The 16,772-nt window shown below is 42.2% G+C and overlaps 2 protein-coding genes across 2 annotated transcripts; both read right to left on the bottom strand.

The window, feature by feature from the left end:
• Positions 1-251: 251 nt before the first annotated feature.
• Positions 252-9,912, bottom strand: chata (choline O-acetyltransferase a; the record flags this gene model as incomplete). Its single annotated transcript, XM_083988677.1, has 14 exons — positions 252-680; positions 1,081-1,218; positions 1,318-1,380; positions 1,623-1,764; positions 1,855-1,977; positions 2,062-2,190; positions 2,298-2,398; positions 2,852-3,021; positions 3,150-3,327; positions 4,808-4,988; positions 5,078-5,131; positions 8,707-8,825; positions 9,303-9,494; positions 9,865-9,912. 14 exons carry the CDS (start codon positions 9,910-9,912, stop codon positions 252-254), a joined length of 2,067 nt encoding a protein of 688 aa, XP_083844803.1.
• A 1,834-nt stretch (positions 9,913-11,746) lies between these two features.
• On the bottom strand, positions 11,747-13,300 carry slc18a3a (solute carrier family 18 member 3a; the record flags this gene model as incomplete). The annotated part of the gene is made up of 1 exon (XM_083988079.1): positions 11,747-13,300. The coding sequence occupies one exon, from the start codon at positions 13,298-13,300 to the stop codon at positions 11,747-11,749; it is 1,554 nt and encodes a 517-aa protein (XP_083844205.1).
• Positions 13,301-16,772: the final 3,472 nt, after the last annotated feature.

Genomic DNA, 16,772 nt, shown 5'->3' with positions numbered 1-16,772 from the left:
TTTGACAACAGCAGAAACTGTTATCTTTGATAACCAAACTCCTATATTCTCTAAGAATATAGTAGATTAGATGATTGTTACCACTTGATACATTTAACAACACAACTGCTTCACATAACATTTTGGATCACATAGTTACAGTGTACATTTTGTGAATGACTCGAGGAAAGTACATTATTGCAGCACAAAAACATACATTTAAAATCACACCACCACTTTTTTCACTGGCACTGACAGATTGCTGCTCTGGTTTACTTACGGTCTTCGAGGCCGGTGCCTCTTCCTGTGAATGAAGTCTGGGTTTGGGCCTCAACTTTAGTCTGGTCTGGTGCCTTCACCAGAACCTGTGGCAGTGATTGCTGATTCTTGGTCAAGTCAGACGGTCTTTGCTGTGTTTTATTTTGCCAGTTTGTTTCCGTTTGTGTGTGTGTCTCCAGTGTCTGAGGAGCCTTCCTTTGCTCGGCTGGATTAGAGCCGCGATTGCATTTATTGCACAGATCCCTCATGTCCAGGAGTCCCTGCACCAGACACTTGACAAATTCTGCTGAACTTGTCTGTGAGCTCTCACGGAAACTGGACACAGAGAAGATAATGTGGTCTGACTGTGGATTGTAGCACGCTCCATATCCATTCGGGACCACGGGTCCGTAGCAGCAAAACATCTCAACGGTAGTCGGGACCTGAGGGAAGAGGGACTGCTTTAGTGCTGCACTCACAGTTTGACTATTGCACTCTGCTGTACTCCTGCAATGTTTAGATTGGACTATTAGGGCATGTGTGCTGCTGTTTGTGATATAAATTAAACCTAAATTGAAATGTGATCTCATCTTATGAAAAATATTGCTTTTGTGTCAGAATAAAATCAATATACAGTAGAAATAGGACAGTTGTGTGCCCTAGTGCTCTGCTCAACATCAGGCCTACTCTTAGTTTGGCACAAGCTGAGGTATCTTTTTAGACTTTAGCAAGCTCCTCCAGAATCACAGAAGTAACAAGTTAACAGGACTTGATGAGTAAAAGTGGTGACACTCTTATACATCTTTGATTGAGTATAGTTTGTGATGTTTTAAAATCAGATACCTGACTTGTAGAGAGAATGAACTGATTACTGATGAGATAGGTATCATCTTTAAATATCTCTGGCCTCTCCATCTTCAGTTCTTGTGCAATTCCACGAAGTCCCAGAAGGTGATTGTCTATTGCCATCCCTGTGATTGCCTGAAAAGCAAAATGCACATGTATGTTCTTGTTCATGTAATTTCTTCGATAAGCAAAGTCAAAATATTAATACTCTATATCAGTGGATGAGGGAATTACCAGAATGGTATACTTTGTCTGTGCATTTATGGCACCCTGTAACATCTCCATCTTTTCAGTATCCTGGAGAAGTAAATAACTGAGAATCAATATCAGGCTATTAAATCTCCTTTACTTACGCTAAGCATAGTTTTTCATTGTGAAGGACATAAACAGAGACTGAAGTAAAAGATTGACTCACACACACTGTTGAAAGCAAAGAAAACTGACAGTTTCATTACATTATTCAAACTGATATTTTTACTCTGTAGCTACATTCATTTAACATGAACAGAGGCTGTAACATTCACATAAAAACATCTTACACTTGTGCTGAGCATCCCATCAGTCATTGCTTTGACAAAGGCCAGGGCTTCAGGTGTGGCTGAGCGGATGTTGTCCACTCTGCCCTCTTGAAAACGTCGTATGGAAGCGCTCTCATAGGTTGACACCAGTCTGCCGTGACATCTAGAGTAACACACAAAGAGGCGAGGATGGCCTTTTAAGGTTTGAGGCCTGCGCTAAAGTGACAGATGAGAATCGACCTCTTTCTCTTACCGGTAGTAGGTTAACTGAAGAGCAACCTGGATGTAGGCATCTGGGCTCATCTTCTGCTTCTTGATGAACTCTTTCCCGTAATCGTAGAATTTGTGGACGTTCATGTCCAGATTTCTCACCAGCCTGAGCAGATAAAAATGAACCCTGTTGTCATGACTTGAAAGGATTTATTCATTTGTCTGATTATAAAGCACAGTGTAGCCAGACCTCTGGAGTTTGTCACCAGAGGACTTGAGGAGCTTGTGAATCTCTGGAGTACATTTCCAGCGGAGTCTCCGTGGTGCAGGCAGCTCGCTCACACTCGCAGCTCTGACCAGCTTTGATGGGCTGCCAATCCTGGTGTTAAATAGGAATATAATAATTTAGTTTTTTTTCTAGGCATAAACCAATAAATATCACATACACATTTTCCTTTTCTTAATTCCAATTATTTCATTTCTTACATGTATTTGAGGAGATACTCTGTGCACTGCACAAGGACAATTCCCTCAAATGCAGAGTGCTCACACACGACTCCACAGCAGCCGTCAGCTCCTACAACAAACTGACACCGTCATGTTACCTTCAGTTGAGTTGGACCAAACTTCAGTGCTACATTATCTAAGATTCAGCTCATTCGCAGATCCAGTGTAATTAATGTTCCCTCCTTCACATCTCATTCGTACTTTACACCCTGCAGTGTAGAAATTATTAAGAGAGGAAGCCTTCAAATCTCCAGGTAGTGGATGTTAAATCATATATTTCATTAAAGCAATCTGAATTCTTTATCAAAACAACTCCATCAAAGTTCATGCTAATGACATTTCTCAAACTAAGGGCTTGAAATCCAGTGAGAACAGCTGCTCTCCTTCAGGATTTCTTTAAATATTCAATCTTATTTTGGCATGGGATTTCTTTTTTCTTTTTTTCTCCATGGCACAGTGAGAGATGAAGCTGAATTTTTTCACATTATGTTTAAGAAGTAAACTGTTGTTCTGCATTTAAGCTGCTCACTGACCTGCATAGGTTTGTCGTACCAGCGGTTGCCACCATTCTTGGCCACTCCCCCTCCGTGCAGCATCAGCATGGCACGGGTGGTGTCATTTAGCTCGGGACCACTCGGGTCATCCAGACAAACCAGACACAGGCAGCGCTCGATCATGTCCATAGAGTCCCTGTTAGTAGACTCTAGAGGATAATAGTTTAAAAAAAAAGAATAAGTTAATCCAGTGGGACAAACAGACTTGGATCCACAGATCTTGATTTCAGAGGGTTTTTTTTAATCAGAAAATCTAAAACCACTCTTTAAACTGTACCTCTCATTAGCACACTGCGCGACTCTGCCCACTCTGTCCGTCCATCTGATGTAAGAAGACCTATAGGTGGGAGCTGCTCCTCCTCACTGTAAGCCATTTTGGCAATCTTCTCCAGCTGAGTCAAAAGATCTCTTTCATTCAGTCGGCGGAAGTTGATCACCACATCCAACACAAAGAACTGGACAGAAGTTTAGATCAGACACAAAATGTTTCAGTGCAGTGGTCCGTCAGGTTTTTCTTTCATAGTAATTCATGCAGGCATTGAGGATGTTTAAAACTCATATGATTAACTAACTCCCCTGTTTTTTTTTTGTTCCATCAGACTCAGTTGCTGCCATATTGATGTGTTTCTGATACCGGCAATAAACCTGGTGAGTCAAGCTTTATTATTATCTGTGTCAAACAGAGTGTGGCACTTCTTTCAATCTGAGGTGGAAGCATTGTCTAATGTTAATGCTTACTTAAGTCTGGATGAGTCTGAAGTTGTGGTTCTTGTATTTCTATTTAAAAGCTATTGCAACAGGAACAGTAAAACACTTTTCAGAGTGCTCTGAAGAAGGCCATGTGCCAAAACATGTCAGCGTTTGTTTTTTGATGTGAGCCATTAAAAGAAGTCAAATGTGAGTACTTTGTCCACCTCCGTAACTTGGCAATTTGAGCTGTGCTACCATTTTTACATTTTTCATTTACTGGATTTTTGGATTTTAGCACTCACTGTTGATCCACAACCCCAACTCCCTAAAATAAAATAGTTTTCTCTCATCTCTTATTGGTGGTATGAGCATATTTGATTGTGTTTTTATAAGTGATCACCTTTCATTCTTCTGATATAAATGAGAGAACCTCTGAGTTTTGAGAGCTGGTGGATACAGGCTGATGTGTAAATGTTATAGATAATTAACGCAACAGGGAGGACTTGCCATTGGCCAGTTAAAGCAGATATCAGCTTCACGGCCGTTTCGGCTAATGCTGCGTTCAAGGCAGGCTTTTGAAACCGTAAGTTACAGCTTCAAGTCACAACTACGACTTGGTAGCGTTCCAGGTAACCCGTAGCTCGTGTTTTTACCATCCTGTTGTCTGTGAAAGTTCCCTATAACGGCCACTCGTAACTTCCGACCCGTGAACTCGTACCAGATCGAACTGGTATGACTTCACAGGAAGGAAAAACACAAAGTACGAGTTTCTTTGAACGCACCATGAGTTAGCAGCCCCCGCCCTTGTCAGGCATCAATTGGTCCTCGTGCTACGTCACCACATTCACGCGCATCCCTTGGCTGCACACACAGCCCTTCATGCCGTTCTCTCTCCTCATTGGATAACACTTGTATCCCAGAAGAAATGTTTTCTCCTCGGGTTACAGCAGAGCAGAGTGACGGAGAGACTCGTGTTCCGGTCGAAACACTCTATGTAAGTGATTGCTGACGGAAAATATGACTAATTAGGACTTATATTAACAAAAACATTTCACTGATATCTCCTTTAATTACTCATTGGGAGATAAGTCAGCATTACCGTATATTAACTGTCAGACACAATTGAGTCATGATCCATATGTTCTGTTGTGACAGGGACACAGATGTATTGTCTGATTCTGTGAGTTGGTTGAAAGCCCCAGAAAAACTAGTCAAAGGAACTAAACACACTGCATGTTTTCTGACCTGGTTTTTACAAGCCACGATGATGTGCTCAGGTTCTGGCATCACGCTGCTCTCCTGTGCCACCAGTGTGTCCCTCTCTGGTCCCGGTAGGCGGTAGGAAGTGAAGAGGCGATAGTACTGCTCCATGCACATAGGGGTTCCAGCCAGCTGGCCCCGGGCGTAGTCCACAGGCAGGGCACGTCTACACACAGACACACACTTACAGCTGCGTTGCACACCTACAGTATTTATTCACGCATCTACTTGTGCTCTAACTTTGTATTAACTTACGCATCAAGAAGAGTTTTGTACTCCAGAACTCCAGAAATGAAATGTGCAGCAAATCTAGGTAAGAAAAACATTGCATCATTAGATACACAACACACAACAACATAGTGGAGTAGATAACAGAAAAATCATGCAAATTATGATACAAGCATGAAATTTGGTCTGGTTGTTCTCTAGGGCCTATTGATGAAATCTCACCGATTGGACATGTGAAAATCCAAGATGGCGGCCATTTTTCAAGATGGTGGCCAAATTAGCCCCCCGAAGTTCCTTTTTTTCATAGCAATGTGTGTAGTTGACTAATTTGAATGACATTAGTGATACATTGAATTGTATTTGTATATAGACACATGGATGACATTATTAAAGCAGAAGTAAGCGATCCGGTCGTTTTGGCTAATGCTGCGTTCCAGGCAGGCTTTTGAAACCATAAATTACAGCTTCAAGTCACGACTTACGACTTTGTAGCGTTCCAGGCAACCCACTCGTGTTTTTCCGACCTGTTTTACCTGTGACACTATAACGGCCACTCGTAACTTCCGACCCATGAACTCGTACCAGATCGAACTGGTACGACTTCACACGTCGGAAAAACACGAGTTACGGGTTGCCTTGAACGCACCATAACGTCTTGTCAGCCGATGGAGTTAGCAGCCCCCACCCTCGTCATGGATCTATTGGTCCTCGTCCCTACGTCACCACATTCAGGCGCATCCCTCGGCTGCACACACAGCCCTTCATGCCGTTCTCTCTCCTCATTGGATAAAACTTGTAGAATACGAGAAAAGCTTTCTCCTCGGCTCAGAGCAGAGCAGAGTGACTGAGAGACCCGTGTTTCGGTCCAAACACTCTATATGTAAGTGATTGCTGTCGAAAGATATAACTATTTAAGACTTATATTAACACAAAAATATCGCTTACTTCTGCTTTAATGGAAAAGGAGAAAAAAAGATTAAAGCAGAAGTAAGCGGACTGTTTGTGTTAATATAGCCTAAGTCTTAAATAGTTATCTTCCGACAGCAATCACTTCTATAGAGTGTTTGGTCCGAAACACGGGTCTGTCAGTCACTCTGCTCTGCTGTAAGCCAAGGAGAAAACTTTCCTTGTATCCTACAACCTTTATCCAATGAGGAGAGAGAACGGCATAAAGGGGCGGTCCTCTCTGTACGTGCAGCCAAGGGATGCGCGTGAATGTGGTGACGTAGGGACGAGGGCGGGGACTGCTAACTCCATTGGCCGACAAGAAGTTAGCTAAAACGACCGGATCGCTTACTTCTGCTTTAATATATAACTTTACTGGAACAGTTACGGAAAAGGACACCAATAGGCTAATAGGCTGTGTAACTTCACACTAAACACAAAAGTCCCTCAAGCTGCTACTGGTCACATATGCAGCTGCAGAGTGCTGGGCAAGGAAGCCCTGATTTGAAGCTATTGAACAATGTTTGATTTATTAAACATAAACTGGTCTTTCCTTTAGGATTTATTTTAGGCTACAAGCCTGTTTCTCAGCATAGCCATCATGACAACAAAGCACTGACAAATAAGACTGATGTGAACATTCATATCGAACTCTGTAACACTCATGACACAAGCCACACATGCTCTCCCTGGGTGATGGCCTGGGTAGTGGACAGTCTGAGGACAGAGAGCTTTCAGGTTGAAGTTTATAATAATGAAATGCACCGATGAGACTGTGCTAGGTCTCTGCTGTACGTCTTGACCACATGTCAGCTGTTCAGCTGTAGTAGTAGAGGAAAACTCGGCTCGTGCTCCAGTCATTTAAAAAATAAACAAAAAACTCTGGTTTAGAGACCGGGCTAAAATGTATGCGGAAGGACGCTGTAGGCCGCGGTGCGGCACACTTGTCGCTCAGCAGCATACCTGACTGATGCTCTTATTTTTTTAATTGGGATAGTTCCACATGAGCCAAAGTAGTGCTACATTCAGCCGAGCCTGAGACCAACATACAATACGTAACACTCAGTACGTTTTTACATGACACTTAAGAAAACCGAATTATTGCCTTATCCGACTATAACTGAGTTCATGTAAACGCATTAGTCCAACTAATATTGGAGTTCTCCAACTCTGATTCAGACACCCAGATAATGCGATTGGAATTGGACTTTCTCCGACATGTATAAAGCCCTTAATCAGAGTTTAACTGGACAGTGCATGTGGTCATGCTCCACACCCCCTGCACTGGTGTCCAAGACAGCCGGTGGCAGAAGCTGTTGTTGTAGCGTTACGCCGTTCTTGTCTGCCCCTGGAAACCACCATGACCACGAGTGTGCACCTGATCTGCACAATAAGTAACGCGCACATTACGTACGAGATGAACAAGGCTGTACAGTTGTAGTAGAGGAAAACTCGGCTCGTGCTCCAGTCATTAAAAAAAAAAAAAAAAAAACTCTGGTAACGACCGGGCTCAAATGTATGCGGAAGGACGCTGTAGGACGCTGTACCACTGGTCCTGCTGCATACCTGACGCGGTGTGACACACCTGACGCTCTAATTTTTTTAACTGGAATAGTTCCACGGCCAACATAGTGCTACATTCAGCCATAAAACACGTAACAGTGTGGCGTTGTTGCCTTCTCTTTTCACCGACAGGCCATCCCCCCTTGTTTGCATGACAAATAACACTAGAGCATAATCGCAGCCTGCGTGTAACAAAATCGCATTTGATCATATTGCATTATAATTGCAAATGCAATTAATCATTGAGCCCATAAGTGCAGGTGACACTTCACTCATCTTTTGTTTTAATGTTTACAGTTCTTTCTTTCTCACGTCATGCCCCCCCTTAAAAACTCTGGCGCCCCCCACAGTTTGAAAAACACTGTTGGGCGCTATACCTGTATAAAATCACAAAATCCAAGTCAACAGACTTGAAAATATAGGAATTGACACCAAGATCAATAAAATAAAATAAAAACTACACACATTAATATAAAAATAGTGATTTATGATTTGGCAGCCATCTTGAACAATGGTCGCCATCTTGGATTTTCAAATGTCCAATCAGACAAATTTGATCAGAAGCCTCTCCAGAACAAATACACCAAATTTCATGCTTGTATCATAATTTGCACAATTCCACTCAAATTTTGCTTTTATCTGCTCCACTAACATACACATATTGTACTTGGTCACTCCTTCTCATGGCACTAATTGGCCTAATTCCTGATTTATTTTGGAGCTGCTGTGTTACACTTAACGGCATAAATGCTGTATGTAAATCATGTGGTTAAGGAGCCAGTCTCAGATCAATGCCACGTTAACCAAACCACAGACTTCCTCGTCTATTAACCTTGCCACCAGTAGCCTCGCCTGGCCTCTCAGCCCTCAGGGTGTTCTGGGTAATGACCCTATCTGTCAATGTGAAGCAAGGGAGCTTTCAGGTTTCTATAATCAATCAAAGCCAGTCAGTATCTAAGTAATTGGCACTGTTGGCTATCATTTCTCAGGTCTTCATGCTAAGTGTTAACTTTTTACTAGCATGGCAGCTACAGCAAGGATCACTCTCAGTACTCGACAATATATTTGTCTGTCCTGTCATGTACATAGCTACACTCTGAGGTTTTTTCTTATGACTCATTTGTCCCGTTGGTTGCAGCACTTCATGCCTTAAAGAGTCGATGGGAGCCCTGAAGTTCTGCTGTGGGAAGACCATCGCAGGACTGGAGTTGACGGGCAGAGCCAGCCTGTTGTTCAGGTACATGTCATTCAGCCAGTAGTCATACACCTACAGCAGGAAACAGAGGGATTCACTAAGAGGTAAAACTAAAAAGTATAATAATGGTGAATAAAGTGATAGCCCAATATGAATATGTTCATCCAGCACAAAGAAGCTCTATAATTCTGTAAATGTTTTCCAGGGGTGCAAAAGGTTTGTTCAAATCAAGTTTGTGAACAGAAACATATCATAAAGTATAGTCACACAAAATGTATAATTTTTATCTCTAACTCTAGGTTGTCAGTTACATGTGCAAATTTTGACAAATACATTCTAAAAATCACTACATGGTCTTTTAAAACTTTATTCTTTGCTCAATGTCATGAGCTGGAGAGTTTATTAAAACGTTAAAATAGAACAGTCACCTGCAACCTTTAGTCTATCATAGTGTTTCTAGTTGTAAACAGTTTTTTTTTTGGTATTTAAAATAACTCTCAAAGCTCATCATTATTATGGGAATTCCAGACCCAGGAGCATTTTATTTACCCAGTTTGCCTTGTTTTCCCTCCTCTCCATGAGTTTGCTCTGTAGTAGCTCCCCCACTCCTCCAGGGGCTCCAAACTGCTTCACTATTTTTTGGGTCTCATTAAACTGTTCCTCTGTTAGCAGGTGCTTCATGCACCTCAGGTACATGTCCAGTGTGTCCTTCAGGTCCGGGAGCGGCAGCTTCGGCAGACCCTGATTTGTAGGGGATGAAAATACTCATCACCATACATCAACTTCAAACTTCTGACTGCCTTTTGACACATGCGTTACATCATTTTACCAAGAAAATACTGTAGATAAACAACTGCTGTTTTTAACCAAGAACAACTGGCCAAAAAACACTTTACTTGAGTCAAAATAAGAAGTGAACTCCAGTGAACTATCAGTTTTTCTTATACAAATCCATAGATCAACTAATCTGTCCTGATTTCTAAAAAGCCACTTTTATGTCTTACTCTAATTAATATTATTTACTTTAATTTATTTTATTAGTTCATTTATTTCTCTAATGGTCCAGTTAATTTAATGTTGTATCAATGTAAATCACATATAAGATATTTACATCTCCGCCCCCTAAATCTTTGGAGGGCTCTCGGTCCAGGACTGGCATGTTGGCGGTGCAGAGGGGCAGTCAAGCAGGTTGATTCATGAGGCAGTCTCTGTGTCCATAAATAAAATCATATCAGTACATGAAGTTCTGACAACTGAAAGTAAGTGTCTGTCACAGTGACAAACCGATAGCTACAGTTTTAAACGATTCATCGTTGTTATGATAACAAGAAAAAATGCTTTATCTAATGCAAAAAAAGGAAAAAAAGTATTTTATACAGTTATTATAAGGCGCACTTTGAGGGGTTTCGTATGCCGCTTGATGTTCAAGAATTGCCCATGTAATGTTAACAGGCTGACAGAATGAACATTTATAAACTTAGACAATTTACAAAATTAAAATAATCCATGATATAAAAAGTACATATTTTACTCACCAGCTGTATTAAACAATCCCACTCGTCCTGAAGCTCAAGGAAGGAATTAAGATCTTTTCCTCACCTTGAATCCATTTCTGGTCGAATTTCTTTTAAATTTCACGACTTTTATCCTTAATCATTTTAAGCATCTTTCAGTCTCCGGGAATGGCAAGTGCACAACTCCCTCGCTGGCTCAGGAGAGAGGCTGAGATGGTACCTCACCCTCCTGGCAGGCAAGCTCCTCCCAGAAGTCCTGCTATTCGCCGAGAAGTTTATTTGGCACTTCACATTTTCACCCCACCTTATTTAGACGCGGACTGAACGCCTCGGATGCTCACATGTCGCACCGGGGAGCGATTAGGATGCATTTTTGCGTGGATTTCTTGCTGGAGCTCTTGCTTCCTCTGGAGTTCTCAACGCTTTTGCTTTTGGGCGCATTCACCTCACCTGGTTGATTTGGCGTTGTGCATTTAATATTGAGTGCAAAGATTTGCATTCTTCAAACGCTAATGCTTTGATGAACTGTTTATTTTAAACACAATATCAACCGTAGGATCCTTTAAAAAATGATATGCCCTTTCCCCAAAAAAATCTTTAAATCAGGAGAAATGACCTTCTTTATATTATTACATATTCAATTTTGACTCTTTTAAGATTTTCAATGTTGGCCTTAATGAATCAAATTTTAGACAATCTAATTAATTCATTAATTCATGTTCAAAGGCTGAAAAAAATCTCTTTTACGTGGAAAAGTTGCGATTAAGTATCATCATATTATAATGTTATTTTTGTTTGTGTGGAGTCCAGAGAAAAATAAACTTGTGGTATACTGCAATAAATAATCTATTTTATTGCCTGAATAAACCATTTCCATAAACAGCATCATTCACATAATATTGATTTAATTATGTACATGAATATACATGTATGTACAGTCGCAGATCATACACTGAGGCTATGCATTCCAGAAGTACATCATCCAAAATCAACGAAAAAAATAACAAGATTTCATTTTTCCATCTGGTTTTTCTTCTAAAATTGCAGTGTGACACAGTATTGCATATTGATTTTAGCAGCACAACTCTCGCTAAAGGAATACAGGTTACATTATAAGACGCATACATTATAATTTGTCCTCTTTTGTTGTTTAAAATACATTTACACATAGTCCCTGAATACAATATGAGTCGGTTTCTATTACAGTGATAAATAGCCTACTGTTAATGAATAGAATAGACATTTATCTCGACAAATCTTTCACAATACTCTCACTTTAACATGAACAAACGCCAGCGAGCTCCTTTCTACTGCAAAAGCTTGAAGCTACTTGATTTGACAATATCCGTGGGGACTGTCACCAGAAGCAGTGAATAATTGTCGTTACACAATCCTAAACGTGTTATGCAATTGATCAGACGGGATGCACACAACTCTACATGGGCACTTTGATAGTTTTACACTCAGTCAAAGGTCTTTTTACGCATAGTCTCCTCCTGAGGATTCCTCTGAATAAGACCGTTGCGCGAAGGTCTCAGTGCCGTTCTCGTCGATCGTTGTGCACAAACCCTTTCTCTTCTTCTCCCGTTCCTCCATCTTAATAGTATCATACAGTCCCGTTGGGCCGTCTTCCAGGAGCATATTTCGCTCGGAGAAAGAAGGCTTCATCTGTGTGACATTCTTCAGCAGAAGGAGCGCCGGTGCGTAAAGTACATTGGCGAGGCCCATGCCTAAGTTGAGTTGTACAAAGCCCAGGTCGTGCACTATCTTTCCGGCCACTATGGGCCCGAGGGCATAGGCCACGCAGTATGAGATGTCCGCGATAGCGTACACACTGCCATACACTGAGACGTGTCGCACGTCCACCAGGAATGCCAGTGTTGGCAGGAGCGCCGTGTCCACGAAGGCGATGCCAAAGCAGATTCCGCACAGCGGGATCATGAGCTGTCCAAAGTTTTTACAGGCTGGCACCGTGCAGGAGCTCGCGCCTATGAACACCATGCCTATAGCCCCGTAAAACCACTGGAGATGAGGGTACTTTGCTGCTAGTTTGACAGTGAGAAATACACCTAAAACATGGGGGAAGAATGCAGGAAACCATGTCATGCCGATCTCCCACTGGCTGGAGTGCATGTTTTCCTCCATCCAGTGGGCGATGGTGGGCTCAAGGAAGGCGAGGGGGATGTTACAAATAGTCAGAGCGCCAGCCACCACAGCAATGTAAGGATCAATCATCAGTTTATACATGGGGGTGCCCACTGGCATGTTTTCTCTCTCTCGGTTTGAGAAAGGTTTCAGCACAGTGAGACACAAAACACCATCAACGAAACAGATGCAGGCCAGAATCAGGAAGGGCACGCGCTTCCCTGCAAACTCATAGAGGACCCCTCCAAAGGGGGGCGCCACCAGACTCCCAAAAGAGATGAAGGCCAAGGCAATGCCCAGAGCTTTGCTCCTCTCCGTGTCCTCCGTGTACCTGTCCGCGATCAGGGCGATCCCTGAGGTGTCCGCGAAAGCCGAGCCGAGGCCCTGCATGCTGCGCGCCAGGAACAGGGTCGCGTAGTTATCAGCGAAGGCAAATATGACGGTGGAGAGAAACATGACATTGAGCCCGATGAAGAGCGGGATGTCATACCCGACCCTATCTATAAACGTGCCACTTATCGGGTTCACCAGAAGCTGCAGGATGGCTTTGGAGGCGAAAAGAACACCTATCTGTACGTCGAAGTTCCCCTTGGCTACTGTGTGGATGGTGCTGTTAGTGGAGTTGATGTGGTGCACTGTAGCCTCTTGGGCTTTGTCCGCTGCCTTTTGTAGATTTTCAAGGTAATCAGGTATGATTGGCACAATTACCATGTAAAGCATATTGTCTAACAAAAGTGCTGTACAGACTATTACTAGAATAATCCGTTTCTGCCGCTCTGGGTCTTTGATTACGAGTTGTTTAGTTCTTTCACTCATCTGGGACAGTTTGGTGGCGGCCGACTGTGCCAAATTAGTGCCGTGTCCCCCCGTGGTCTCCTCCGGCTCCATGATTTTATCCCTCTCTTGCTCAAATCTTATGGAAAAAAAAGTCGTCTTCCCCCACTCGATTTGTTTATAGAATTATGCACACTTGGTACATTTGTTCTGTCTTTTCCCTTCTTTCCTTTTCTTATCCAGCGCCGGGAGCCCTACTAATGAGCTAGACAACTTTCCTCTGCGTTACCTTCTTCTCTGTCCCTTGCGCCGTCCGTCATCGCACGCGCATTTCCACTTTAGTGACTTGGACCCGTTTTATCCCCGTCGTCCCTAGTTGCTTCATTGTCTCATATCCCGTCATTCAGGTGACGCGCTGGTCCCGGGCAGCACTCGCAAGTTGGGGGGAATCACCTGCAGCTCACAGTGCCGGACGGCTTCATCGGCGCGCTCGCTGTTTAAGGTCCGTCTGCTCTGCGCCCCTCCGGCTCCCAGACGCTCCCAGCTGTCTCCAGTCACCTGTAACGCTGCGAGCTAAGTCATCATTTCACATCAACCGGACCGCTTTTTGTCGGCCGTGGAAGGAATACACACCGCAGTTTGTTGACTCCCATAGGTGTCCCCCTCCCCCTTCACATCTCCGGCTGTGACGCACGGTCCTGCTGCTCTCCAGCAGATCTTTTATGCTAATTAAACTCAAAATCCCGAGTGCACACTGCTGTCCACTCACTTGCTCCGAAGCAGAGCAGACGATGCTTGCTTCAGTTGGTGTTGTACTTCTCCTTCTCAATTTTACACGACATTTGTCAGCAGTTTTAACTTATAAGTCTAAAAGTAGGACACGTTTACAAAAATCTGTGCTCGTTGAGCTTTTAACTAATTGTGAACTCGGTGACAGGAGGAAACCTGCAGCTTTCATTGACTGATACAAAGAAACACACATACTTCACCGCATCGTTCAGTCCAAACTGTTTCGTTTCAGCACCACACTCCAGCGGACAGCTCCACAGAGGACGCCACTAAAATCTGGACTAATAAAACTTGGTCATTTTCTTTTCCCACTTTCTCCCTTTTTAATTTCATACGTTCTTCATTTCCAAACGTAAACACTGTTGGTCATCAGGGAGGTGAGTTTAGGTTCACGATGCGCATCACTATTGCTGAAGTGTAACAGAGCAAAAACCACCGAAAGCTTGAGCCAGCAAAGACTGATCGTGCGCTCTCATCTCTCTGTGTGTGATATCTGCGGACGGAAGGGAAATAACTTGGTTCTTTCTCTTTGCTTTGGAATCACGTTAGACCCAGATCTTCATAATTGCTTTGTTGATTAACTGAGAAGTTCATCCTTATCTAATTTTTTTCTGCACTATGTAATTACTGCCTCTTCTTCAAAATTCTTTGCACAAAGTTGTGTTCAGTTTCACTTAAAAAACACTTTTTATTAATGTCCTCTGAGCAATTGTAGATGATGAATATATATCATTTTATCTGACCACCAATCACAACTAATGTCACATTTTAAGAAAAATCCAAGAGATCGTATCTGTTCCTCCTCATGAGGATGCATGAAATGAGTGAAGTGGGTGTTTAAAGACAGACTGACATCACCCTCTACTGGTGAGGAGAAGGTTCAGCAGCTGTCGCCATCATCCATTGTATTGTACCACATGTGAAAAGCAATCTACTAATGGAGTTAAATAATTAAGTTTAAATGCAAATCGACCTCTTTAGAAAAGTTACTTGAATTGAGTATCACAGCTGAGCCAGATTTCCTTCTATGGGTTGACTCAAGATATTGGCACTTAGAATAGCAATACCATTTAAAACAGAATGGTTGGATTGGAAATAGTTTTTAATTTAATCACTGCATCACTGCAGGGGCAGTGTTTTCTGTAGTTTTTCTGTATTTATTTTGTCTTTTTGCTTTAGTTTCAACCTTTTTTCAGAATGAATCAAACTAAATGGCTTATCAGTTTCTGCAGAATACCATGGATTGATGATTATAACAGAGACAGAGCAGTATTGACATCTAGTGGATAGAGAATGAAGTGGTCAGGTAAAGCCCTCTAACTTTAACCCTAACCCTCCTAGATATTTTATTCCTTATCTGAAAGTTGTTGACTTTTTTTTTTTTTTTTTTTTTGGAAAAGGCAAACAACAAAAAAACACGTTTTGATGTTAATTGATTTCAAAATGAGTAATAGTAATTAGTGCATTAGCCTACTGGTAAATTAAATAATAACAGTACAGTATGTGTGTTGACACCTTTAGTTCCCATGATGTTGCTTGAATTAACATGATCTCCCTGTTGGTTTGGTCTTTGGATGCAGTGTTTGGTGTGTCCCTTTTTCAACCAGTAGATGTCCTCATATCCTCATGCATTTCTAGTAATGCAATAGGATTTTCAACTTTATAGTTGTCACAGTACAACAAAAGCCAGCTTCAAGGCCACCACACTGTACCTGGTAGGGATTTCTGTTTATCAGCCCAAATAGTCCATTCAGTCACTGCCTAAGAAGAGGCTAACTATACTGTAAATTAAAGATACTGTGAGAAATCAGCACAAGATGATGAGGTCCATGTTCAGTAACTAAAAACACACAACCTAGGACACTCAAAAAACACAATGATCCAAAAGTTCTGTTTATTCATCCATAAAAACAACGAAATGCCACAAATACACAAAAAAACAAAATACAAAGATAAGAAGACCTCAACATTGCACCTGTAATCAGACTTTCGAAACATGCAAACACCACATTTGTATCCTCTTCCTGGCTGTACGGTGAAGAAACAGAAGAGCAGAACAGAATTGTGTGTGTGGGTAGGGGGTCCAGGCAAGAAATATTAGGAATCGAACCAAAGCGGCTCAAAATATTTCTGTTATTTTTGGATGAAACGTTACATCATATTAGTGAGAGAACAGCTTTGATAATCACATTTATTTCCCCCAGTGAACATACTGTAACTGGGCTTAGGTAGTGGTTCTCATTCACCAGAGAGACTGCTGTGCTTGATCTCTCTATTTCTTTTTTCTCTCTCTTTCTCCTTTTCTTTCTTACTCTCTCTCTCTCTCTCTCTCCCTACACACACATGCAGACAGTGGCACAGAAAGGGCTGAGACAGACAAACACAAACAGTCAGTATCCACACATTTCAGTCTGAGTGAGCCTTGTTCAGCTGTTTTGCCGGTCACCTCTTTATTTAGGGAAAACAATCTGCTTTTGGTACAATGTCCACTTGACTCTTATTGAGGGCGGAGTCAGCACTGCCCTCATAACTGAATTTGGCTGTGTTAGGGGATCAACATTTTTTGCTGTTTTCCCAGTGATTCTGCTCTGATCTGATTTGAAACTAGCTCAGGAGATTCAAGATCGCCATGTAATCTTGAGTGGCTGCCAAAGTATTAATTTCTAGCGGCCGCACAAAATCCCAAGCCGCTGCAGCCAAACGCACACAGCCCGAACACCAGAAATAACCCTGAGGCACTTGAATGATTACAATACGAAGTGTATAGTCAAATCTGTAAATAGATAGATGACTCTAC

This window comes from Trachurus trachurus (assembly GCF_905171665.1).
Source record: "Trachurus trachurus genome assembly, chromosome: 15".
Taxonomy (NCBI): Eukaryota; Metazoa; Chordata; class Actinopteri; order Carangiformes; family Carangidae; genus Trachurus; species Trachurus trachurus.
This window is presented reverse-complemented; position numbering and strand designations above follow the sequence as displayed.